We start from the raw sequence: 26,237 nt of genomic DNA on the forward strand, positions 1-26,237 counted from the left end.
CTTGCAGAGCCTGCAGCAAATTCTTTAGAAGGGCAGTTGGTCACTGTGAAGTGAAGAGTTTGCTCTTACTATTGTGTGGTATTTATACAAAATAAGGTGTTTTTTTTTTTTCCATTAAAAAAAAAATCACAAACAGTTTTGAAATGAACTTAGAAATTTGATTGAGAAGCATAAGTGTGTGGTTATGACATATTTCTGCAAAAGTCTTTTTTTGTTTTATCCTCCTGCGTGATATTCTGACTTAAGAAGAATGCCCGGACCAGGCAATGTGCAGGACCATCAGCTTCCTCCAGGCTGGGACATCTCTGTTATACACAGGATTCTGAAATGTGAGCTTTTCTCAAAAGATGAGTGAAAATACTGTTTTCTATGAGATCGGTCATGCAGCCCTATGTGTATGTATATGTATGTGTGTCTATATATATATATTTCCTTGTGTTATCTTTTCAATCTGCAAATTAGAAAACAGTGTTGTTTTTGGTTTTCTGTATATTAGATTTTAGAGCATTCCCACTCTCACCCAGCATCTGCTTTTCCATAACAAAATGAGGCAGTACAGTAAGATTCCTTGAGTGATGGAGACGTGCTGGTAAAAGTAGTATTTTGACAGTGTATTGCCCCACTCTGCTTTTTCTCTCTTTCTTCCCAAGGATCAGGCTGCGGACTACACCATGTGCCCTGATGGGACAGAGGGACATCACCATGGTGTCTGCTACCCGAAGTCATCCCATGCTGTGTTTCTGTGAGGTCTGCTGAGCAAAAGCCATCATCTCTGCAGTGGGAGGTGCCCTGCAGCCCACCATGAGCTCTCCAAGGAGGCTGGCACATCCATAATTCATCCCCAGCCCCATGCCAGCTGCTGCTCCTCATCTCCTCGGCCTTACGACACCTATTTGCAAGCCCTGAGACCCCAGCTGGAGTGAAATCTCCCTGCTGAGCTGCAGCGAAGAAGAAGACACTATCTGGCATCTGGGCACCTGTGGCCTGCCCTGTGCTGCACCCGAGGAGGCTGTGTCGTTGCTCTCTTGTTCTCACACCTAGAGGTAGGAGGAGATAGGAGGTGAGGGAGAACTGAGCCTGGATGTGTCCTGTGTCCTCTCAAGCAACAGCCCTTGCTTTGGGGGAGCAAACACCTGGGGGGAGGGCACAGAGCACGGAGCCGGGCTCCATCCAGCGGTGCCCAGCGCCAGGCCGAGAGGCCCTGGGCACAGCCCGGAGCCCAGGAGGCTCCCTCTGAGCACCAGGCAGCACTTCTGTGCTGGGCGGGTGCCGCAGCCCTGGCACAGGCTGCCCAGAGCCTGTGGGGTCTCCTCCTTGGGGAGCTTCAGGAGGCGGGGTCCTTCCCCACCTCAGCCAGTCTGGGATTCCCCCACTGGCAGCAGGGAATGCAGCTGACCTGGGAGTAATGGCGAGAGTGTCACGACTGTCTTGTCCTGCTGGGTCACTGCTTCTTGGTGAGCAGGGGGCAGGCCATGGGCCCAGCACCCTGCCCACTCGCTATTAGTGCTGCTGCAGGCTTTCAGCAGGCAGGGACAGGGAAAGGCCACTTTGCTCTCTCCAGAGGCACAGACAGAGCTGCCAGCCTGCCCCTCCTGCCTGCTTGCTTCCCACCCAGGGCTTTTTTGTCTGCTCTTTCCGTTGCCCCCACTCCCTATAGATAGACAAGACAGTGGGTTTCAAACTGAGCATCCTCAGGAAGAGCCCCAAGATGGGAGGGAGGCTGGATTTAGCTCTCAGCTTGCGGCTGTGTGGCAGTCACCAGCAGAGGGACCTTGGGCGCAGGATGTGCCCTTGGCTCACCCCTATCTGCAGGCAGCTGCAGCAGAGGATCTCTGGTGGAGGGAGGCCAGCAGGGCCATCCTGAACCAGGGAAGGTGACACTTTAGCACTTCTAAATACCTGCATGCCTCTGCATCTTTATCTTTTCCCCTTGTGCCCACTGTTTTCCCAAGTTGCAGTGAATGCAGCAAAAGGAGCTCCCTGGCTCGAGCCACCTGTGAGTGGTGATGCCCTCTGCCACACGTGGCCGTGCAGCTGGAAGCATCAGTCCCCAGGTGGCATCACGGAGGCCAGGAGCAGGTGTCTCCCAGGGTCCCAAGGCAGTGGAAAACAAGGTAAATATTTCTATAAGATCTCAGCTTGGTGTTTGCCCACACCACCTACGTGCATCATCCATTATCCATGGGGGGCTGGAACCGTGGGCAGTAGAGCAGAAAGCTTTCTGATGGTCCGTGCATGAGAGATGAAGCCAGGAGTGGGAAGGCACCACTCGTCCATGCCTGGCATGAGTCCTCCTTGCTTCCTGCTTTCTAATTAAAAAACACCAGCTTAGATGAAGTTTTAAATCTTGTCTAATATGCAGGCACCTCAGAACACCGGGGATTTACTATGCTTTGTACCCAACAGTGAGTCGAGCAGTCAGTTTTCTATACAACCTTCTATGCCTACAATCTGCACGTACAATGTGTTAGCTGCCAATCATCTCCCCAGAGAAATATATTTGTGTATTCTTTTGATAGGACCAAAGACTTACCAAGCTTGGCCAGTGACATAAAGAAGCATATCAGTCATCGTCCTGGAAGGAATCTCCAGCTCACAGCTAGGAGGTACTTTTTAATAATGGGATTATTATTATTTATTATATTATCATTATCAACCTCATTATTTATTATTATTTTCTGGAAATAGAAAAGTCAGATTTGGATTGGCTGAAAGTTTTTGTGCTGTTTGTAACAAACGTGTATGTCACAAAATACAATCTGGAAGCTAATGAGAAGTCTTTCTATAGGAAATGTTTTCAGATACCCTGTTTAATTATTACATAGTGAAACTTACTTGAGTTTTCCTGGTGGGTTTTAGAAAGCTACTCTCAAAACAACACTGTGTTTAACCCTCACTGAAACATTTTTTCAACCCAGAGCATGCTTGTTTTTCTTTCATATTTCTTAGCTTCTGCAAAGTTTGAGGACACTTCAATTTTAGTTGGACATGAGGAACTATTTTTCCTCCTGGCATTGCAAGTAGGTCGAAACTATCACTACATGGGATCTCCACGTTACATTAGGAGTGACCTAAATCATCAGAGGTGCCTGGGGACCAGCAACAGCGTGTTTGAGATGGGTGAGGACCCAAGCTACTGACATAACCATAAGCAAAGATGGTAAGACAGCAAAGTCAGCCTCTCCTCTGCCCGTCTTGCAGGACACTGACACAGTGCCAGCAGACTAGGGAGGCAAGAAGGAGTGTCCATCCTTCTCCGGCATGGGGTCACAGATGTGCACAGCTGCATTTTGCCAGGTCAGCTTTAGCTCTGAATAGGAGCCTCTGCAGAAATAGGCCTTTCCTGCTTCACCAGGGGCAGGAGAGGGTTTCTCAGTTTGATCCTGGGGTTTGTAGATTTGGTCCTGCCCCTGAAGTATTTACCTGCACTTAATTTTGGAATCATTCTGCAAGGTGTCCGTATGCTCACCAGTTGTTGACTTGGGTGTGTGCTCCTCTTCCCCATGCAGGCAGAAAAGGAGCATTCCCAGGAGCCCGGTGGGATATAGGTGGTGCGCAGGGATGGGGCTCTCCAGCAGCTGCCTGCAAAGCACCACCAGTGGCACCCAGCACCCATGGGAGAGCAGGAGGAGGACAACGGGGTGCGGGGGGAGCTCAGCCCTCACTTTCCCCTCGGCAGGAATGAAGCTCCTGCAGTGAAGGAGGCTTTGAAGAAAGGTGGAATGGAAGCCAGGCAAGACCATGGCAAGCTGTGAAAGGAACAGACCAAACATTATATGTGCTGGCTGTGCCCCTGTGGAGGTAATCTAGTAGTTATTTTAGACTCCAGCTGGGAAACAGCTCTGATCCCAGCTTTTGCAATATCCTGTCAAGCCTGTGCTCCAAATCTGCTCCTGCTGGCTCTGAGCGACGCAGACCACGTAGTGAGAAGCTGCCAGCATCAATCGAGGTGAAGGACCTTTGTGCTGCTCCGTGCTGCTGGGTGAGCGTCTGTGCCTCGCTGTCCATCTCAGACCTCCCCAGGGCAGCACACACAGCTCTTGGCTGCGCTTGCTTGCATCCCTGGCTCAGGAGAATCATGCCACATCCCGTCCTGCTCTTGCTCCTTCTTTGCTCTTGCAGCAAAGTGCTCCGCTCTTTTGTTATTTCCCCCATGCTCCTCTGATAACACAAGGGTGTTGATCCAAAATGAGCGGAGTGACAGCTCTCTGCCCTGCACCCCTTCAGATCAGCTGAATCACAGCCCTGCAGTCAGTGGAAACTCATCAGCATCACCAAGAGAGTGATTAAACCCCTGAGAGCACTGAGTGAGCAGCCCCAGTTCAGGGTCACACTGATACACATGCTGCTTTAGGTATCCTTGCTTTCTCTTGGTCTTTTTTTTTTCTGCAGGGTGGGAGTTCAAAGGCAAAAACGGAGCAACTGAAAACTTCCGATGATGAGGAGTTTCTTGTTCCCCAAAACTGTCCGGCACAACTGTGGGAAATCCTACACATGGGAGATGTTTCTCCCCAGGACTGACACCAAAAATAGGCAACACTTCAAGGCTTTCTTGTGCTGATGGGGCATGTGGCAGATGTCTCTGATTGACAGGACTAAGAGGGCTTGGATAAAGATCCTTGCAAGGTCAGGAGGATCCACGCTGCGAGCCAGCCAGGTCTGGCTCTGGACAGGTTTGAAGACAGCACTAACTCCAGCTGCAGCTCGTTGGTATCTGACTTTCACAGATGTGACCATATTATTATTTCTGTCTTAATGCTGTGTTCAGATGTGGATACACCAAACCTTTCTTCTTCCCAGCACACTGTATTGGGCTTGTATGGAGAGGTTTTGGTAGCAGGGGGCTGCAGGGTGGTCTCTGTACACAGAGCCCAGGAGCTGTCCCAACTCCTGATGCCAAGGTCAGTGCAGCAGGAGGGCAGGAGGTGCTCCAGGCACGCAGCAGAAGCTCCCCTATGGCCTGTGGAGAGGCCCCTGGTGGAGCAGGCTGTCCCCCTGCAGCCCATGGGTCCCACACGGAGCAGATCTCCACGCTGCAGCCCGTGGAGGAGCCCCTGTCGGAGCAGGTGGATGTGGCCTGGAGGAGGCTGCATGGTGGTGCCAAGCTACCTACTGGTGTGAAACCACCACATCAGCCTGGCTGTCAGGACATTTATCTCTCTGCGTGTACAGTTTGATGGCATCCAGATTTTTGCTGTCTCAAGTTCCGATAGTAATTTGGTCTAGGCCATGATTGCCTGCAAATGACCAAGAAAGGTCATGAAGCAGACCCCAGGCTGGTAAAACCATCAGAGATAGCATCACTGCAGTAAAATCTGAGGTTTTGACTCCACTGTCGTGAATCAGAGCTAATATATCATTGCTGGTTCACTTTTTAAATCTGAGAACATGAGCAAAATCTAGTCTGCTTGTGTCTATGTTGCACTGAGTTCCTTCACACCCACACTGTTCAGAGGGGTCTGGTATCACTAAAGTAATGCAGATGGAGAGCATTTGAGCCCCTTTCCTTGCTTTTGGCCCGTGTCCTGGAAATACATGGGAAAGATGCTCGAAGCTGAGATCTTCCACATTCATCAGCAGCAATGGCTGCTCCTTCAGCAGTATTTCTGTTCTGTCATTAGGTCTGGAGTTAATTAAGAGCCTGTAGCTGGACTTCAGTGTTGGAGAACGTATCCCCTGGGCACCCTGGCCACTTGCTTGAAGCATGCTTTGGCAGCGAGATCAACCTCACTGATTTCTCAGCAATGTTCCTCAAGCACCAAGACCAGGTTGAAACAAGGCTGCAAGGCAGCAAGGGCTGCAGGTCCTCAGATCCCACATGGACCTAAAACCTTACACCTCTTGCCCTGTTTCACCTGGGTCATGCTTTGATTTGGTGGGTTCTCAGAGCTGGATCAAGAAGTTCTTTTTGGAGTTTGGCTTTCTTCTTTGTTTTCAGTATGAAAAAAAGCAACATTCAGCTATTTTATTTTGTTTTGTTTTGTTTTCTGGGAGAAGGGATGGAAAGAAATTGGATTAAAGCAACCTTAGCTTTTCTAGCCAAGTTGTTTAAGCAAGATAAGTCTTTACATCCCTTGAAATACATTAAGTGTGGCTCCAGGGGCCATTGTGAAGACTCAGCACTGCAAAAATGCAGATTTCAGGAAAAGCTTTATGCACTGTGACAGATTAAAGTACCCCCGAAGGGCGTTCACTCAGGCAGAAGCACATTTTATTTGAAGTATATTATGAATGAGACAGGAGAATGTTTTTTTTTTGTTTGTTTTTGTTTCTTCCTGGAGATGGGCAGCGGATCAATTAAGCAGAGCAGAGGGCACAGAGCAGCTCAGTTTGCAAAAGGGCAAAGCACAGAGAAGGCGCCCACATCCCATCTGGCTTCTGGGCTGTCCTTCTCCTCTGCCGAGACAGAGTTGAGGTATTAGGCTTCGTGATCTCAAGCACCTGTGGTTGTGGCATCCCAGGATGCATGTGGAGACTTGCCTGTTCTGAGGAAGGGACTCACTGTTGTGTGAGCATTGGGCGTACCATTAGCTGCATGTAAACACTGGGAAAACAAACCCTGTTAATCTATGGAGAAAGAAAAAGGAATGGTGCAAGTCTTTTTTTTTTTTGGGGGGGGGGGGAGGAGGGGAGGGACATGGGGCAGAAAGGAGGTGAAAGGGTAAGCTGACTGCATGGGATGTTAATTTCTCTTCTTTTGGAGGGGAAGAGGCCTTTCCTTTGAAAAAAAAAAAAAAGGCAAAAGGAAAAGGAAAAGGAAAAAGAAAAAGTGCTCAGAACTACAAAATCCTATTTGACACCAAAAACAAATTTTTGAATAGAAAATGAATATCTGAAATTCTCCACATGAAAAAAAAGGATTTCTTTTTTTTTATGTCCTACCTGTAATTGGCTAGAAAAAAGCAAGATGATGGTCCGTCTGTCCAGCTGCTTAAAAATCAGTGTGTGCGTGTGCTGTTCTGCTGTCTCCCTGCATGAAATAAATGGGATCGGCATGAAATAACAACTTCATTAGTTTGCGTATGGAGCATTCCCAGTTTACATCTCTCCTGACTGCATCCTTCTGAATTTCAGGACACAACACATCCAGCTGAGTGCTCTAACCTAAACAGATGATGAGAATAGATAGAAAAACATTTTGCAGTCCAGTAGGTGGTGTGCAACCTGGGATGGCCTTGGAGCAGTTCACGTATGGACAGCCTGAACACTGCTGCTCAGTCAGGGGCAGCTGACCCAAACTGGCCAAAGGGATATCCCACACTGTATGACACTGTATTCAGCAATAGAAGACCAGGGAAGGAGAAGGAAGGGAGGACATTAGTGGTTATAGCATTTGTCTTCCCAATTAACCACCGCACTGGGGCCCGGGCAGTGGCTGCTGATCAGAAGTAGGAATTGAGTTCCCGTTTGCTTTGCTTGCCCAGCTGCTGTGGTTCAGCCCCAGCTGGCGGTGCTTAAAGGTACCCTTTCTGGCTGGGATCTTAAAGATCCAGCAGAGGCATATGCAGCCTATTTCCCATATGAGGCCTTTGACTAATAGCTCCTATGCTTCAGGGAGCGCTATGTTTTATTCATGAGTTTGCCAAAGTATTCAAGGATCTTCCAGAACAACCTCAGGGAGAATGTGGCTACTTTCAAACAGATGGCCAGAGAGGGGGAGACACATTTAGTGAGATTTTCACGCCAAGCCAAATTTCTGGCATCTAACCCTGGAGATTTGACCACAATCCCAGGGAGATGGCTGGTTTGTGACCTGAAAGAGCCCTGAGGCAAGGCACTCCATTCCATGGATGAGCTTGAGAAGCCTTGCTCCTCATGGCAGTTAACATCTGAATAGACCTTTGAGGTCCACCTGAAATTGCTAGGGATGTTTCTGAAGGCAGATCCTGCATGCTCATCTTCAGTGTAAAAAATGCAAGCAGCTCACCCTGGATCTCGTGTGTGTGCTGGATATGGCTGGTGTCTGAGAAGATAGCTGGCTTGTCAACATACATCCTGCTGCCCAGGATCTTCCAGTGAGGTGGGCTTTAGGAAAAAGCATCAGTTGTGTTTATACCTCCATCATCCAAACAGTTGTGTTTGGAGAGCTGCTGAGTTTAACTTATCTATGTGCTCCCTGGAGGAAAGTGAAGCTTAGCAAGGAAGCAACACAGGCCTAATTCTCTGAGAGAAATGGGCATTCCACTCAGTGTGCTCTGCTCTTTCCCAGGGAGGGCAATGGGAGGGCAATAAAAATAAAGAGGTGCTCAATAGAAATCTGAGCCCCACCCAGGCCACTGCAAAGTTACTACAAAGCCCAGTCCATTTGGGTCAGCTCTGGGTGCATTTGCCTTCTTTTACACAGAATCACAGAATGGTTGAGGTTGGAAGGGAGCTCCAGAGGTCATCTGGTCCAAACCCCCTGCTTAAGCAGGGCCACCCAGAGAGGGTTGCCTACTACCATATTTCAGCTACATGTTTTGCAGTGAAACAATCTGTTTCAGATGAGTAGACAAGTATTTGCTGTGTGCATTTTACTGATGGGCTGCAGCTCCCTCCTGCTACAGCTTCTTCTCCGTTTTCCCTTCCATGTGGCTTTTTCTCCCTCTCCTTCATACTCTGCAAGGCTGGGCTCTACCTTCAGCAGGCTGAATCTAATTCTGACTTCGCAGTGTTGATCCACCTCACCATGCTCTCTGAGAGGGTCTAAGACCACAGAGGAGCTGGTAATGAGGTAGCTCGTTGCTGTTGGACAGCCCATCTTCTTCGTTGTGGTTCTTGAGCTGACCTGAGCCAGAGGCATTGCACAGAGAGGTACAAGACAGAGTAATATGGGGCACAAAGAGGAGACTCCCCACGACATTCCCATGTCCCTGGCCAGGCAGGGAGCATGATGGCTGTAGGCATCCTGCGCTGGCCTGACAGCGGGCTTGGGGTTCCCTTTCCAAGGTACCCTTCTTTGGAGAGCAATATCTGTCATAGCTGTCATCAGCATCTTTGTGTGTCAGGACAGACTGCAACAAAACCCAAGTTTGTAATTGCCTCTGGAAAGCTGTTTGCTTAGGGTTTAGTTTAGATAGAAGGGACTTGTCCATGTCATAATTAATTAAGTGCTGTGTCTCATTAAGTGATAGCAACTCTACGTACACAGCAAAAAGGCTGTGGCTCAAGCTGCTGTGCTGTTTATATTTTGGGACTGAGCTGAAGTCTGTAGATTGTTGCTTTTAACCACACATAACAAGACAGGCTTAATTGGAGAAATGCTTTGGATATCACACTGCTAAGCAGACACGGGGGTGCTCTGAGCTCTCTCTGAATGGGAAAATCTTCTACCTTTTAAAAACCCTGTTTCTGTCTCCCACCTGCATCAAGGCAAAGATGAGGGCTACTTCCTCTTCTACTACTTCTTCTTCTTTCTTTTTTTTTTTTAAATCCAGTTTTAAAGTGTCATCACAGAGAAACGGCAATTTGTGGAGAAGGCAGCTGTATGAAGAGTTTTCCTGTATGGCAAACACATCTCCTTTTCTAAGCCTCCTGGCCAGCTGACAGCAATGTACCATGCATAACACTGCTCCCTGCTGCACACGCTGACACTGGTTTCAGTAAGTTTCTCTCTCCTGAAGTTTTTTTTTGGCTCACTCAGCAGAGGTGTTTTGAGGGTACATATTATGGTTGAAAGATGGTTGAAAAACTTGAAATTGCTGACCACAACAATCCTGGTACAGATAGCAGACCAAGGGTCAAAACACTTCCAGCTTCCTGCTCCTGGGTGCTAAGCAGCAGAATGGCTGTGCTAACACAGAGACTGCACTGAATGAAACAGATGCCGATATGCTGCATTTGTACAGCTCTTAGATAATCAGGAGGATGATCTTGCATCAGTGCAGGAAACAAAAAGGTGACAACACATCAGCTAGTATTAGGAACTGATTCTAGCATCTACACAAGGTGCTCTGCAATCAACAGCTCCAGGCCTCACAACATACCAGACAGCAGAAAGCCTCTGCTGTAATCTCGGAGTACTGGAGAAGATACCTTCATCAGTCTATTCCATTCATATTGCTCTGGGTCTGATTAAAAGAGCCCTTTGCACCCAGGTTAGTCCTCCCTTCAGAAGGACTAACACCTGGATAAAATCAAGAGCAAATCCTGTGTTGCCCACACACCCCTTGTAGGCTGGGCCTCTTCAGGCAGATTGCCAACTTGAATCCCAGGAACTGAATCCTTTGAGTAGTTCATAAAAGCTAAAGCAGCACCTCTGGCTCTCAGACTCAGTGACACAGAGTGTTAGAAAGCCCTTTTATTTCCTGGTTTACACTGGTAATGCTGTGGTCATTAGCAAGATGAGTTACTCAGTGCACACAGTGCATCTCTCAAACTCATGGATTTCACTCCTGTGTAACAAACGGGCTTAGCAGCAGATATGCCATTTCTAGGGAGAATAACACGTTTCCTCCTTGGAAGACAGGGAAGCTCCACTAAACCAAGTGGAGAACATGAGTGTGGTGGGTTGACCCTAGCCAGCAGTCGAACACCCACACAGCTTCTCTCATTCACTCCCCTCTGTTGTGGGATAAGGAAGGTTGGAAGACTCATGAATCAAGATAACAGTTTAACAGGGAAAACAAAAGCTGCGTAAGGTGCACACAGCCCTTCTCACTTCTGTTTAGGGTGACTTTAAAGAGTAGGTGGCCTTTCTCCAGTTCCAGTACCCTTCTTACAGACATGGCTGAGGAGCACTTCAAGAAGTGAACATGAGAGAAGACAGCATGTAGCCCTCTTGGAAACAAGAGAATTTACATGAGAAGTTCATGACATCTTCCTCTGATTTGATGTGACAGCAGAGAGCTCTAAACACTGTCTCAGGAACCAAGTATTGGCAAAATGTTTGCTTCCATCTGCCCCAGCCCATCCCCTCCAGCTACAGTTGAGACAGCTGCAATTCACTGGCTGCTTTGTGTCTGGCAGAAGGATCTCCTCTCAAAACTGTCTGAGGCAGATGGAAACGATCCCCAGTAACAACTTGAAAAATAAGTAAACACTGATTTCACTTAGGGGCTTCTCTTCCACTTGCTTGATTCAGCAGGAGGAACACCCATGGCTGCCTGAGCAGCCCCAGTGCTGAGGGCATGGGACCTTCCACAGAAGCTGGCACGGTCTTCCTAAGGAAGATGTGGCTTGGTAATCTTAAATGCATCATTTGCAATGCAGATAAGGAATGGAATGGACAAGCAACCAACTAGTCACCTGGTATCTTTTCCCCCAGGTGTACTGAAATCACTAGGTATAGAATCATAGAATCATGAAGGCTGGAAAAGACAGAATCACAGAATCACAGAATCGTCTAGGTTGGAAGAGACCTCCAAGATCACCCAGTCCAACCTCTGACCTAACACTAACAAGTCCTCCACTAAACCATATCACTAAGCTCAACATCCAAACGTCTCTTAAAGACCTCCAGGGACGGTGACTCAACCACTTCCCTGGGCAGCCCATTCCAATGCCTAACAACCCTTTCAGTAAAGAAGTTCCTCCTAATATCCAACCTAAACCTCCCCTGGCACAACTTTAGCCCATTCCCCCTCGTCCTGTCACCAGGCACGTAGGAGAACAGACCAACCCCCACCTCTCTACAGCCTCCTTTAAGGTAACTGTAGAGAGCGATGAGGTCTCCCCTGAGCCTCCTCTTCTCCAGGCTGAACAGCCCCAGCTCCCTCAGCCGCTCCTCGTAAGACTTGTTCTCCAGACCCCTCACCAGCTTTGTCGCCCTTCTCTGGACTCTCTTGAGCACCTCAACATCCTTCCTGTAGCAAGGGGCCCAAAACTGAACACAGTACTCGAGGTGCGGCCTCTCCAGAGCCGAGTACAGGGGGACAATCACTTCCCTAGACCTGCTGGCCACACTGCTTCTTATACAGGCCAGGATGCTGTTGGCCTTCTTGGCCACCTGAGCACACTGCTGGCTCATATTCAGCCGACTATCAATCAATACTCCCAGGTCCTTCTCGGCCAGGCAGGGTTCCAACCACTCATCTCCCAGCCTGTAGCTCTGCTTGGGGTTGTTGCGCCCCAGGTGCAGGACCCGGCACTTGGCCTTGTTGAACTTCATGCAGTTGACCTCAGCCCATCGGTCCAGCCTATCCACATCCTCCTGCAGAGCCTTCCTGCCCTCGAGCAGATCGACACACACACTTAGCTTGGTATCATCTGCAAACTTACTGAGGGTGCACTGGACGCCCTCATCCAGATCATCGATAAAGATATTAAAGAGGACCGGCCCCAGTACCGAGCCCTGGGGGACACCACTAGTGACCAGCCTCCAACCAGATTTGACTCCATTCACCACAACTCTTTGGGCCCGGCTACCCAGCCAGTTTTTAACCCAACAAAGCGTACGCCAGTCCAAGCCACGAGCAGCCAGTTTTTTGAGGAGAATGTTGTGGGAAACGGTGTCAAAAGCCTTACTGAAGTCAAGGTAGACCACATCCACAGCCTTTCCCTCATCCACCAAGCGTGTCACTTTGTCATAGAAGGAGATCAGGTTCGTCAAGCAGGACCTGCCCTTCATAAACCCATGCTGACTGGGCCTGAACGCCTGGTTGCCCTACAAGTGCCGTGTGATGACACTCAAGATAATCTGCTCCATGAGCTTCCGTGGCACTGAGGTCAAACTGACAGGCCTATAGTTCCCCGGGTCTACCCTCCTACCCTTCTTGTAGATGGGCGTCACATTTGCTAGCCGCCAGTCGACTGGGACCTCTCCTGATAGCCAGGACTGCCGATAAATGATGGAAAGCGGCTTGGCCAGCTCCTCCGCCAGTTCTCTCAGTACCCTCGGGTGAATCCCATCCGGCCCCATCGACTTGAGTACATCCAAGTGCTGTAGCAGGTCGCCAACCATTTCCTCATGGATAGTGAGGGCCACATCCTTCTCCCCATCCCCTTCCACCAGCTCAGGGTACTGGGTATCCAGAGAACAACCGGTTTTGCCACTAAAGACTGAGGCAAAGAAGGCATTAAGCACCTCAGCTTTTTCCTCATCCCTTGTAACTAAGTTTCCCCCCGCATCCAGTAAAGGATGGAGATTCTCCTTAGTCCTCCTTTTGGTGTTGATGTATTTGTAAAAACATTTCTTGTTATCTTTAACAGCAGTAGCCAGATTTAGCTCCAGATGAGCTTTGGCCCTTCTAATTTTGTCCCTGCACAGCCTCACAACAGCCTTATAGTCCTTGTGAATGGCCCGCCCTCTTTTCCAAAGATTATAAACCCTTTTTTTTCTCCTAAGCTCGAACCACAACTCTCTGTTCAGCCAGGCCAGTCTTTTTCCGCGCTGGCTTGTCTTTGGGCACGTGGGAACAGACCGCTCCTGAGCCATTAAGATTTCCTTCCTGAAGAGTGCTCAGCCTTCCTGGACTCCTCTGCCCTTCAGAACCACCTCCCAAGGGACTCTGCCAACCAGTGTCCTGAACAGCTCAAAGTCAGCCCTCCAGAAGTCCAAGACAGCGGTTTTACTGGTCCCCTTCCTGGCTTTGCCAAGAATAGAGAATTCTACCATTTTGTGGTCACTCTGCCCAAGACAGCTCCCGACCACCACATCTTCCACCAGTCCGTCACTGTTTGTGAACAGAAGGTCTAGCGGGGCACCTCCCCTGGTAGGCTCTCTAACCAGCTGCATCAGGAAGCTATCTTCCAGGCTCTCCAGAAACCTCCTAGACTGCTTTCTCTGGGCTGTGTTGTGCTTCCAAGGATATGTGTGGGAGGTTGAAGTCCCCCACGAGAACAAGCGCTGACGATTTCGCAACTTCTGCCAGCTGCCTGTAGAACTCCTCATCCGTCTCCTCATCCTGGTTCGGTGGTCTATAACAGACCCCCACCAGGATGCTTGCCTTGTTGGCCTTCCCACTGATCCTAACCCACAGAGACTCAACCTTATCAGTCCCAGCCTCAAGTTCCACAACATCAAAACACTCTCTAATATAGAGAGCCACACCACCACCCCTTCTGTGCTGCCTGTCCCTTCTGAAGAGCCTATAGACAGACATTGCAGCACTCCAGTCATGAGAGTGGTCCCACCACGTTTCCGTGATGGCAACCAAGTCATAGCCTTCCCGCTGCACGATGGCTTCCGGCTCCTCTTGTTTGTTACCCATGCTGTGTGCATTAGTATAGATGCACTTCAGTCGAGCCATTGCCTTCTCCCCCAGCCTTGCCATTATTCCCCCGGCACAGCTCCAACAAGCTTTCTTTCAGCCCCATCCCCCTTCTTACCTAGTTTAAAGCCCTCTCAACGAGCCCTGCCAGCTCCTGGGCTAGGATCCGTTTTCCCCTTAGAGATACGGACCCGTCTGCGGCCATCAGGCCGGGTGCCAAGTAAAGTGCCCCATGGTCAAAAAACACAAAATTTCTGTGTTGGCACCAGCCTCTGAGCCACGTGTTAATCAGGTGGGCTTTCCGTGTCCACTCTGTACCCCTCCCTGCTACTGTAGGGATGGACGAAAACACCACCTGTACTCCCACTCCATCCACTAACTGTCCCAGTCCCCTAAAGTCCCTTTTGATAGCCTTCAGGCTTCTCTCTTCAATATTATCACTGCCAGCCTGGACTATCAAAAGCGGATAGTAGTCAGAGGGGCGAACCAGGTTGGGGAGCTTTCTGGCAACATCCCTGATCCTGGCCCCAGGGAGGCAGCGGACTTCCCTATGGGTAGGGTCAGGCCAACAAATAGGGCCCTCTGTTCCCCTGAGAAGGGAGTCGCCTACTACTATCACCCTTCTTTCTTTCTTGTGGAGGCAGTCTTGAGGCGTGGAGTCGACCTCCTCGCCCTAGGTATCCTCCTGGGTAGACTTTCTACCTCATCTTCACCCACCGGTCTCTCAAGCTCTAGGGCCTCAAACCTGTTGTGTACGCGCACCTGGGAAGGTGGGGGCAGTAGGGGGGGGGCGTCACCTGCGAGGTTGAGCAGGGACCTATCTCCATCCCTCCTCAACTCCTAGATCCCCTCCCTCTGTCCGACAGGGCAGGGTGTCCACCCCCATTTGGGGTGTCTCACCCTGGTACCTCTCCTTCAGGCCCTGCAGGGAGTTGCTCCACCAGTCTATCTCCCGCTCACACTCCCTGATAGCCCTCAACCTCTCCACCTCCTCCCTGAGCTCTGACACCAGGCAGACCAGGTTGTCCACCTGCTCGCACCTCACACACACAGTCCCTCTGCCTCCCTCAGATGGCAGCAACAGGCTCCGATCGCCTTGGCAAGATCATCTGGTCCTCCAAGATCTGGACCTCCAAGATCATTTGGTCCAACCATCCCTCTACCAGCAATATAGGCCCCAGTAGTAGTAGTAGTGTAGGCCCCAGTACAGACCCCTAGGGGACACCACTCGTAACGGGACGCCAGCCGGCCTTACCTCCGTTAACCACTACCCGCTGGGAACAGCCCTCCAGCCAGTTCTTTACCCAGAGAAGAGTATACCTGTCCAGGCCACGGGCAGCCAGTTTCCCCAGGAGAATACTGTGGGAGACCATGTCAAAGGCTTTGCTGAAGTCTAAGTAGACTACATCAACAGCTCTTCCCTCATCTACCAGTCTGGTCACACAGTCACAGAAAGAGATGAGGTTAGACAAGCACGACCTGCCTTTTGTGAACCCGTGCTGGCTGGGCCTGATCCCCTGGATGCCACACAAGAGCTGGGTGATCTCACCCAGGATGATTTGCTCCATAACTTTCCCTGGAACCGAGGTCAGGCTGACAAGCCTGTAGTTCTGCGGGTCCTCCTTACGGCCCTTCTTGTAGATGGGAGTCACATCGGCAAAGTCTCCAGTCCTCTGGGACCTCTCCAGATAACCAGGAACACTGATAGACAGTGGAAAGTGGCTTGGCAATCACCTGCGCCAGCTCCCGCAGCACCCTAGGGTGGAGCTCGTCTGATCCCATGGACTTGTGGGCAGGGGGTCCACCACCGGTTGTGGGGTATCCCCCTGGCACCATTCCCTCTGACACACCAGGGAGCTACTCCACCAGCCGATCTCCCACTCACACTGCCTTACAGCCCTCAGGCCCTCAACCTCCTCTTCCAGCTCTGCCACCATGCTGACCAGATCTTCTACCCGCTTGCCCCTCACACAGGGGCAATACCTGCCTCCCTCCCCCGGCAGCAGCAGGCACCGGCACTCCCTGCACCCAGAGACCTGTACGGCCACGGCTCTGGACAGGCCCTCCCTTTGGGTCGCCACAGCCTCTTTGGGGCAAGCTCTCTGCCTGGCGGAGACCATGGTAAAAACTGCGGTCACAGAGACTGCCAGCAGAGAGGATGGACTCGAAGGGGAGGAGGGGCAGAAGCCCTGTGTGCCACCACACGATCTCCCACACCCAGCACTGAAGCACGCTGCGGGTGCTGCTCACACACTGGCGCCACCCTCCCGGGGGCTGTTCCTAGGCAGAGGGCCTGGGCCCTGGCAGCACCTGCTCCCGTCAGCAGCTCTGGGTGGCCACGCAGGCCAACGCTCTGCAAGTCCCACAGGCTTCCCAGCTATGCCCGCAGGAACCTGAGCTGTGCGCAGAGACGGAGGGGAAGGAGGGCGGGTGACGGAGGAAAGGTTCTCCAGTGGAGGGAGTCCCTGTCCTGAAGGTCCCATCCCCTCTGGAGATGCAAGAGGCTCTTTCTGTACATGGCCTGCGTCTCAGTGCTGCAGAGGAGAATCTGGCAACAGACTTTGGCAGAATGGCCTTATCCCCTAAGGGGCAGAGGGATCAGCGTGCTGGGCTAGGGGCGGGAAGTGCTGGACTTCTCTTCCTGCTCTTTCTCTCTAAAACCACTCATTTCCTAGGTGCTCATTGCTGAGAACAGCTGCTTTATCACTCCCAAAGTTGAGTGTCCCTCTGAGTATGCTCAGGTCAGCTCCATTGCCATCCTTGCAGCCACAGAGCAGACCTGCTCTTGTACATGCACTCACACCAGCCCCGTGCCCCCACAAGCACCCTCAACTTAGCCCCGCTCCCCTCTGAGCAAGCTTGGTGCAGCTCTGTGCCCACCGCGCAGGAGGGGAGCAGCTCTGGTCCCTGCCACAGGAGCACTTCCCTCCCTGGGTGCTGTCACTGTCCTGGCCGTCCCTGGCTGACGCGCTTCCCGCAGGACTGCTCTCCCCAGACAAGGGCCAGTGCGTGCCTCTACCACACGATGGCAAGCAGAGACAGTGAAACGTCCCCAGCAGCAGGGCTGGAGCGGGCGGCGCTGGAAGGGGAAGGCGATTCTTGGCAGAGGAGCAGGGCTCCCCATCTCTCCTGCCTGGACCCCCCTGTGCTGGGGAAGACGGAGGAGCTGAGCCTTGCCACGCAGGTGATGTGCCGGACATGTTGTGCGCAGCCTCATGAGCTCCCATCCATGTGGCACAGTGGGTGCACGTCCCTGTGTCAGGATGGTTGTTCTCAGGCTGTAAAAATTCAACCAGTACGAATGCTAGCATCTGCAGCTGGGACAGAGCAATGCTGGACGCATGTGCACAGAGGGAGACGAGCGGCTGGAGAACAGCTCTGCAGAAAGGGACCTGGGGGAACTGGTCACCAGCGGGTGCAACATGAGCCAGCAGTTTGCCCTGGCAGCTGGGGCATTTCAAAACTGCCTTTTGGGGCATTCGACATAAAATAGCCAGCTGGTAAAATACGTGATTCTCCTGTTCTGCTTAGTGTTGGTGTGGCCCCACCTTGAATATGGTGTGCAGTTCTGAGCTCCACAATCTAAAAAGGAAAATAAAACATCTGAATGCATCCAGAAGAGGGCAACAAAGCTGGTAAAAAAGGACTGGGAGGCATGTCCTGTGAGGAGAGGCTGAGGACATTTGGGTTGTTGTCTAGTTCAGAGAAAAGAAGGCTAAGAGGCAAGCTCGTTGCTCTCCACAGCCTCCTGAGGAGTGGAAATAGAGAGGGAAGTTTTTCAGCTCCACCATCTCACAGTCACTGCAGACAAGGCCGCCTAAAGCCTTGGCTTCCCTATTGCGTGGAGAAGGAAGATATCATCAACGCAGGCCAGGAGCCTCCTGGATTGCGTATGCCCTGCTGTGTTGTCCCCCCAGCAGACAATCAGGATGGTCGAAGGCCCCGGTGAGGACCAGTGCCTGCAAACAGGCTCCTATCTGTCTGTAGAAGGCCTCATTTACTTGTTCTCCCTGGTCAAGTGGCCTGCACCCACTGTAATGTCACCTTTCCCTGTCCTCCCTTTCATCCTAAGCCATAAACTCTCAGCCAGCTCCTCAGCCATTCCAGACAGAGCTCCACACACTCCATCTGCTTGCTCCCATGAAGGGCAACACCCCCTCCTCATCTTGCCAGCGTGTCCTTCCTAAAGAGCCGCTATGCCTCCAGTGCAATGCTAACGCACTGGAATAACAATTTCTTTGAGTGACAGCAAAAAGGGGGGTTGCACCCCTCACAAATCGTAGAATCATAGAATCATGAAGGCTGGAAAAGACCTCCAAGATCATTTGGTCCAACCATCACTCAGCTTGGTGTTGTCTGCCCTCTTGCAGAGGGCGCGCTCAATCCCACTGCTCATGTCACCGACAGAGATGTTAAATAATAGCGGTCCCAGTACAGACCCCTCGAGGACACCACTCGTCACTGGTCTCCACCTGGGCATCACAGTTGCTGTTGACCATCCATCCAGTTCCTTATGCCCTGGAAATCCAGACACAGAGGTGTACGGGTCTGGGCACTCAGACGTTGTCACCACAAGTTTGGTGACCCAGCCCCACAGGCCCCTTCCCACCCACCGCTTGGTGGGCCTGTGACAAGGGGCTGCTGATGGGCAGTTCAGAGAGCTGGGGCACTGGGAAGCCGTGCGGGGTGGGTGGTGGGAGGACTGGAGGGGCTGCGGAGGCTGGAGGCTACGAGGGGCCAGGCTGGCAGGAAGGCCCTCAGAGCCAGGCTGGTGGGAAGCCCTGAGGGGATGGGGTGGCAGGAGGGGTCTGAGGGGCGAGGCAGGTGGCAGCGTGTCACGGGGCCCTTTGTGACCTGCCGTGATGCGGGCTCTGTCCAGACAATGGGCGTGCAGCAACGGGTCACGGGGCCCTTTGTGACCTCTGTGATATAAGTGCTGCTGGCAGCGTGGTTTCCCCACATTGCCTGGAGGACGAGACGGGACAGGACGGGAAGGAGTGGAGCTGCAGGGAGTCCCTGCAGAGCCACCCCATTCCTACTGCCCGTGTCTTTGGTGCTTCCTGGAAGCGTTTCCCATCCCTGTGGTGGGAGCCCTTGAGGCCAGACCTCAGCAGCATGGCGGGGAGACACCCCAGCATGCCCAAGAAGGCCTGGATGGAGGAGGAGGACAAGGTTAATGCCAGCCCAGCGCAGCAGCCTGATGAGCTGACCGAGGTGCAGGTGCTGCAGGCAGGTGAGTGGCCAAGCTGGGCTGAAGGGCTGGCAGCTGCAAGCTGCCTCTGCCCCTTCCCGTCCTCACAGGAGCTGCTGTCCCATGTGGCATCCCCAGGGGCAAGGGGCGAGGGGAACCGTCCGACTCCATGGGATGAGCAGGGAGAGGCAGGACGAAGCAGGGCATGGGCAGCCATCCTGTGGGTACAGACCTCTCCTGCCCAATGGCAGCAAGCACCTTGTGGGGCGCAGGGCTCTCCCCCCTTAACATGCCCCATCTGCTGGGGAACACCTGGCTCCGACGCATGCACAAGAGAGATTGGGCTCAGTGCCCCCGCTAGTTCCTGGCTCGGGGATCACCCTGCCCGGGCAGCGTGGTCTTGGCTGTGTCCTCCAGCCTCTCCCACAGACCCTCAGCTCTGTCTGTGCTTGGTCTTCACCAAATCCAGGCTGGGACCAGACAGAACAGGAGCAGCAGCAGCAGCAGGACAGGGACCAGAAGCAGGAGCAGGAGGCCATTGCAGTCAAGCTGGATGAGCGTGTAGTAGGCAGGGTCGTCCTTTCAAAACATGTAAGTATCCAGCTGGTGGGACTCAAGCCCTTGGGGGATCGTGTGCCCCGCTTGAAGCTCTGTCGTTGGGCGTGTGACACCCTTTTTGGCCAGCACTGAGTGGTGGGAAGAGAAGCACTTGTCAGTGGACCCCGGGAAAGGGATTGCTCTGGCAGCAGCCCCACTCTCAGACATTTCTCCTCCAGGCACCGAACATCTTGAAGAGCATCTACCAGTGGCTCGTGTCCAACACAAAAGAATCTGCCCAGCACCGTCTGGACAAGAGCCTTCTGGAGCTGGCTGAGGAGCACCCTCACGACGTGGTGGTGACCCTGCTGCGCTGCTCCCCATCGTGTGACAGGTATGGGGCCCGCCTGCCCTGATGGCTTGGGGCCCGCCAGCCTTTCGAGCCCATCCAGCGCCAGCTGCCAGCTGGCGATTTTCAGGATGCCCTGCAGGGGCCGAGCCCTCCATCGCCCCATTTCCCAGCCCTGCCACATCAGCCCCAGAGCCTGCCACCACAATCCCTCCCCGCCCCACAGCGGACCGCACCTCGGCTGCCTGCAGCCTGCAGGGCCGGGCCTGCCGGGTGCTGCCTGTGAGGGGCAGGGGGCAGAGGCAGGACTGGTGGCCAGCCCGGGCCCCTCCACGGTTGCCCAGGCCTTGGTGCTGTGGCCGAGGCCCCCCCTGACTGAGCTCTCTGGACCTCCAGAGCTGCCGCGACCATGTGGAGGCTGATGACCTCCTCAGCCCGGACTGCAAGGAAGGTGATGGCAGAGCTGTGCTGCGTGCTGAAGGACTGGCCCCTTCACAGGACGTCCACCTCTGACGGGGACGACACGGATGTCTTCGTCCTGGCCGTGAGTTTCTGAACAAGGCCTCTCTTCCCCCAGGGGCTGCATCTCGGGGCAGCTATCCATCCTCCCCTGTCACTACATCTCCCTGCCTCAGGTGGTGGGCTGCAAACCTGGCTTAGGGGCAGGTTTAGGGGACAGGGCAGGGCCACGGCACAGCCCAGCAGGCTGCAGGGGCTGGGACAGAGAACCCAGGCTGGCTGCAGGACACAGGAGACTCAGCCAGGGCACACTCCCACCGCCCCAGGGAGGCTGCTTGTGGCACAAAGAAGAGCTGAGCCCAAAGAGCTTTGGTGGCTGAGCTCTGGCTGGGAGCCAGGCCGGGTGCTCTGCCTGCATCCCCCGTGGCCCACGTCTGCACCCGAGCCTCAGCCTCCCACGCTGGGGCCATGCCACAGGGATGTCTCAGCAGTGAGTGCCATCTCTGGGTCTTTTTTGCAGGCAACCAAGGTGCTGCGGGAGATCCTCCAGCCAACCATTTACTCAGTGAAGGTGGAGGCGCATTTCTCCCTACTCCTGCTGGTGTTGCTCTTCCAAATCTCCGCAAGCGCACAGCAGACACCAGAAGAGGTGGAGACGCTCTACAGGGAATGGCAGCAGGAGGAGAGCATTCCCACCAGCCCCAGCAGGTGCTCTGTCCCACTCCTCCCATCCTTCCCGTGGTCCTGGAGCCTGGGCCAGGGATCCCAGTGTGACCTGGGCTTTGCTCTGCCTGCAGGTTTGCGGTGCTGACTCTGAAAGCACTGCTATGCCGTCTTGGGTATGACATGCTGGTGCTTGAATTAGAAAAGAAGAATGCCTGGGAGACACTAGTCAACGCTGAGAGCCACCACTGGGCAGTGGGTCAGCTGGCCAGGTGAGGGCACCCTGCTCCCTTCTCCCCCCGGCATTTCTCCCTTGCAGACGGGGAGCCCCATCCGATCCCCTTGGTGGCGGCTGGCAGGGGCCCCATTTCTCAAAGAAAGGGGCTGCAGCCTTGGCTCTTGCGAGCAGAAGGGCAAAGCCTGAGAGAGGGTGGCTGCACGAGAGCAGTCCCCTGCCACAGTGCCGGCCTCCCCTCCCAAGGGCAGCCCCCCGGGTCAGGGCAGGAAGCACTGAGCGACACCGGCAGAGCCCGGGGCACATGAATCGCCCGTGGGCAAGAATGAGGTCTCCTCAGAAGGGGCAGGAAGCCTGCAGGGCAGGAAGCCCATTGTGCACCCAAGGTGCCCGCTGCTCTGGGGCGCTGGCTTTCTCCCTGCAAGGAGAGGTGGCGGAAGACCACGTCTCTGTGAGCATTAAATGCTGGTGGCTGCTGGAGCAGAGCTGAGGGGGCCCTGGCCTGGCCTGTGGTGTAACGGCTGGATGAGGGGGGCAGTCAGACCCAGGAGCATTTCACTCATCCTGCTCAGGACTTACCCTGTCTTCTTCCCTCTGCCAGGATGTTGAGAAGCATCATAATAAAAGAGCATCAACAGATTGTGCTGCATCTGGAAAAGTGGCTCAGCAGGAACGAGCCATGCTGGGAGGTCCCCGCCATGGCCTTCCTGGTCGAGGTGAGCCTGATGGCAAGCGGTGCCTGTCTGAGCTGCCTCTCGCCACGCCACCCTCTTGTGGCCACAGCTGTGGGGAGAGGCCAGCCGGTGGAGCTGGGGCGGGGGTGGGCCCCAGTTCATCCCCTTGGCACATGCTGCCAGAGTGACACTTGGCTACAGTTTTTCGTGCCTCCCTTGGGCAAGGTCTCTCTGTGCAATTGTTCCTCAGAGGCTGGGGTATCCCCGGCTGCTGGGGGCCGGGAGGAGCGGTCGAACACTGCCACACACGGGGCAAGGAGCCCAGGGGCTCTGCGCATCCGCTGCTGCCTTTGGGCTCAGCTGCCTGCGCTGGTGCCTGATCCCTGCACTGGTGGATGTATCCAGCCCTCCATGGTGCGGTGTGTCCTGCTGGCCATTTCCACCTTTCACTGATGCGTATTTTTCAGATGCTGGCCTTTGATGACCTCAGAGTAGTGTCTGTCCGAGTCCTGAAGCTCTTCGCAAGATACCTGAGGAGTCAGTGCACGGTGATGCGTCAGCTGGTGCTCAGCGGCCTCACAACGCTCAGCAGAAGACCTCGTACAGTAAGCAGGGTTCAGCTGGCTGAAGCCATATTGGTGATGTGGCTCCGGGCCAGGGACGCTGGCTAACACCATTGCTTGGACTTTGCTGGGCATTAGGCACTGTGGGAGCTGCTCCCACCTGTCGTGCCTCCACGTGCATCTGTCCAAGTTCCTTGGGGCAGGACTTTGACTTCTAGGCCCCAAAGCAGCGGTGTGGGTTCTAACAGCCTGAGCATGTTTGCCTGTGCAGCCTTCTGTGGTTTCCTAACATGGTGTTGTTACTCCACACAGGCAAGAAAAATGGCGTTCCTGCTGCCAGAGATCATGAAGCTACTGCCAGAAGTGGAAGGAGATATGGTTGGAAACACCCTGATTGTGCTCATCAGAGTGTTCAAGGAGCTGGACGTCCGCAAGGCCAGCCGCATCGCTCTGCAGCTGGCAGAGAGGCTCCCAACGTTCTTTGACAACGTAAGGCTGAGGGCACAGGGCCCAGCTGGGGTCTCCAAGGGGCGGTGCCTTTCCTGATGGATGTTGGGTGCTGTCAGGAAGCATTGTGCCCTGTGAATTTTCAGACCCTTGCCCAGGTGGGCCTGGAGCAGCTGGTGCTGAGGTCTTTTCTTCTTCCTTCCCACCAGGAATCCAGCTACACACAGCTGCTCTCCATCCACTTCTTCAGATATGTGATGAACTTAGTAGCAGGAAGTGGAAAAGAGCAGCTGAAGAGACACGTGCGCCAGAGCGTGATCCCACTGTTCTTCCACTTGCACGATGAGAACCAGCAAGTGGCCAAGGTTGGCTTCTCTAACCAGCGTGGTCATTTGGGGAGGGCAATGTTGACACCCCGGGGTGGGACTGAGCACCCACAGCAAGGGCCGCTGGAGGGACGGAGCCGTGGGGTCTGCTGCCATCCCTGCTCCCTGCATCCAGCCCTCTGCAGGGCGGCTGCCTGCAGCCCCACAGCTGGCGATGGCTGAAAAGGTGGGCACGGCCATTTCCCAGAGCTGCTCTGCCTGCTCGGCAGTGCTCGGCAGCGGTGCGCGGCCACGCAGGCCAACGCTCTGCAAGTCCCACAGGCTTCCCAGCTATGCCCGCAGGAACCTGAAGCTCTGGGCTTGGACCGCCGGTCCCCTCCGCCCCTGTGCTATGCCCAGGTGCCCCGCAGATGTCCGGGCTTGGGCCTGCCCCAGCTCCCTCGGGCACTACACCGCGGAGCAGACGCCTGCTCCCTGTGGTCACCCTGCCCCACACAGCGCCCTGGGCCATGCAGAGGCGTGCAGCCCCTGCAGCCTTGCCAAGGTGCTGGGGACACAGGTCCCTTGAGAGTTGGTGGTGGCATTTCAAATTCTCTCCTGCTCTTCAGGCCGCTGAGGAAGCCCTTCTCAATGCTGCCAATTTCCTGAAGAGGAAGCAGCTCGCGAACCTGCTGGAGACACAGCAAAAATGGAGACTCAGCGAGTGCCTGGTAAGGACAGCTCTGAAGCCCCAGACCGGGACTGGACAAGCGCACAGCGCCCCAGTGCATGGGGCAGGCAGCTGTCCGAGGGGGACGGTCTGCACCAGCCCCATGCCCTTGTGCTCTCCCTTGTGCAGCTGGAGGACAACAGCTGGCGAACGGATGGGTACCTGCGCCAGAGCCTGCCTTACCTGCAGAGCCCGCAGCAGCCCTTGCGACTGGAGGCGGTCAGGTTCATAGGTGAGCCAGAGCCCCGGGGTCCCTCTGTGCCCGAGGGGAGGAGGGCAGGTGGCCCGGCCGGCAGGGCCACTGGGGGGGGGTTGTGCTGCTGGGAAGGGCTGGCGGGCAGGGTTTGTGACAGACTGTGTGTGCCTAGGGCTCATTGCGAGGCAAGTGGAGGATTGGCACGAGGAGGAGCTCCCCATCATCTACGAAGGTGAGTGAGGGCAGTGGGGTATCGGCGGAGGCTGGTGGGGAGGGGTAAAGACCCTGGGCTGGGAGCTCCAGCCCCTGCCCTGGCGCGGAGGGCTCTGCTGCTTGTGCGGGAGAGGGGCGGTGTGGGCAGAGGGGAGAGAGATTTCAGGGGCTTGTTTGGGGCCAGCCCCCTCCTGCTGGTCTCATTGCCCCCTGCTCCTGCCTGACCACAGGAAGAGCTGGGTGGCGCTGGCCCCAGCAGGAGCTGTTAGAATCATAAAATCAGAGAGTCGTAGAATGGTTTGGGTTGGAAGGGAGCTATAACGTCATCGAATTCCAACCTGTCTGCCATGGTCAGGGATGCGTCCCACTAGACCAGGTTGCTGAAAGCCCCGTCCAACCTTGCTTGAATACTTCCAGGGATGGGGCCCTTCCTGGGGTCCCCGCAGACAGAGGCTCTGACCTTGCCTCCGTTCCTCTCTCTCACAGCCATTCAAGGCATGACGGACGACGTCAGCTCCTCTGTCTCTTCGCTGGCAACTCAGACTCTCTTCATTATACAAGCTGCAGTGAGCTTGTCATGCACTGTACCTGGAGTACGACGGCTGAGCTACCGGCTCCGGAAGGCGTGGAAGACGAAGTGCTCTGCACTGTCCTTCCTGTGCTGCTGTTGCCGTGCGTAGAAATGACGGCAGGCATCCTGCGTGCTGGGGCCACCTGAAAGTGTGTGGAAGGCTGGGTGGCCCCTGGATTCTCCCAGCACGTGGCACATCTCCAGCCTTCAGGACCTTCCTGTCCCCTTCGCTTGCTCCCAGATCACCCTTCTGCTTGGCCCTCCCCAAATAAGCAGTCCTGCTTCTTCACCTTGTCTGCGTGTCTTTCCTTTGCGGCAATGAAATCGTGGAAGACTTGGGCCCTGAAGTGACTGGGAACCTCCAGAGAATGGCTGCCTGTGGAACTTACTGAGACTAAACACCTTGCCCCAGTTACGCCTGGGGAAGGAGTTCAAGCATATTGGTGTATCAATGATGTGCTAATTGGTGGCCTCAGCGTCTAGTGTCTCTGTGGTGGGGCAGACTCAAAAGGATATAGTTGCCCGTCTTGATTGCCCGTTGATTGCCCAACTTAGTTGCCCTAAGTTTAGGGCTCCAAACTCCAGCAGAAAAGATAAAACTCCCAGGCCACCATGCCACCCACGGGCTCTCAACTCACATGTGGCAGCACGGACCCAAAGGTCCCACTCGCCCCAAGCAATTTTATTCCCAAACTTTCAAGGATGCCGAGAAGCCCTACTCTACCTGGGAAAAGGGCCTTTTTATAATCCATCCAGCTTTACAGGAGGGTGGCAGAATTATAAACCAACAGTCAATCATGCTGCGAGGGCCTTCCAAAGTGCTAAAGTAACCGGTAACTGCCGGAACCCCACCCCCTGCCGCAGGGGCACAAAGGGAAACCCTTAGAAAACGGTATGCGCAAAGAGCTCACTATGGGCATACCCATAAAATAGAGGAGGGCACACCTAACGTTCTTCCCATACACTAACCAGTAG

General features: G+C 54.0%; 1 protein-coding gene and 1 long non-coding RNA gene across 3 annotated transcripts; both read left to right on the forward strand.

Annotated features, from left to right (window-relative positions):
• The first annotated feature begins 1,618 nt into the window (after window positions 1-1,618).
• Window positions 1,619-7,959, forward strand: LOC106034439 (uncharacterized). 2 transcript variants are annotated; one of them, XR_007159069.2, is made up of 5 exons: window positions 1,624-2,114; window positions 2,520-2,606; window positions 2,950-3,120; window positions 3,202-3,297; window positions 3,510-7,959. It is a non-coding gene; the product is annotated as an uncharacterized lncRNA (long non-coding RNA). The 2 variants fall into 2 exon arrangements; XR_010832314.1 differs by having other exon boundaries at window positions 1,619-2,114; window positions 2,950-7,959.
• Window positions 7,960-18,966: 11,007 nt separating this feature from the next.
• LOC106034468 (maestro heat-like repeat-containing protein family member 7) lies at window positions 18,967-25,867 on the forward strand. Its single transcript, XM_048056807.2, has 14 exons — window positions 18,967-19,362; window positions 19,790-19,911; window positions 20,097-20,251; window positions 20,603-20,750; window positions 21,186-21,373; window positions 21,463-21,600; window positions 22,165-22,279; window positions 22,705-22,842; window positions 23,113-23,289; window positions 23,457-23,612; window positions 24,182-24,283; window positions 24,412-24,514; window positions 24,651-24,710; window positions 25,178-25,867. The coding sequence occupies exons 1-14, from the start codon at window positions 19,245-19,247 to the stop codon at window positions 25,369-25,371; spliced, it is 1,914 nt and encodes a 637-aa protein (XP_047912764.2). The 5' UTR covers window positions 18,967-19,244; the 3' UTR covers window positions 25,372-25,867.
• The last annotated feature ends 370 nt before the right edge of the window (window positions 25,868-26,237 follow it).

This window comes from Anser cygnoides, chromosome 6 (assembly GCF_040182565.1).
Source record: "Anser cygnoides isolate HZ-2024a breed goose chromosome 6, Taihu_goose_T2T_genome, whole genome shotgun sequence".
NCBI lineage: Eukaryota > Metazoa > Chordata > Aves > Anseriformes > Anatidae > Anser > Anser cygnoides.

Excerpts from the sequence above, each read along its gene's own strand:
- LOC106034468 (XM_048056807.2), top strand. The coding sequence starts at position 19,245 with ATGGCGGGGAGACACCCCAGCATGCCCAAGAAGGCCTGGATGGAGGAG. Across the intron at positions 19,363-19,789 it reads GGTGCAGGTGCTGCAGGCAG|GCTGGGACCAGACAGAACAG; the intron begins GTGAGTGGCCAA and ends CACCAAATCCAG. Across the intron at positions 20,252-20,602 it reads TGCTCCCCATCGTGTGACAG|AGCTGCCGCGACCATGTGGA; the intron begins GTATGGGGCCCG and ends CTGGACCTCCAG.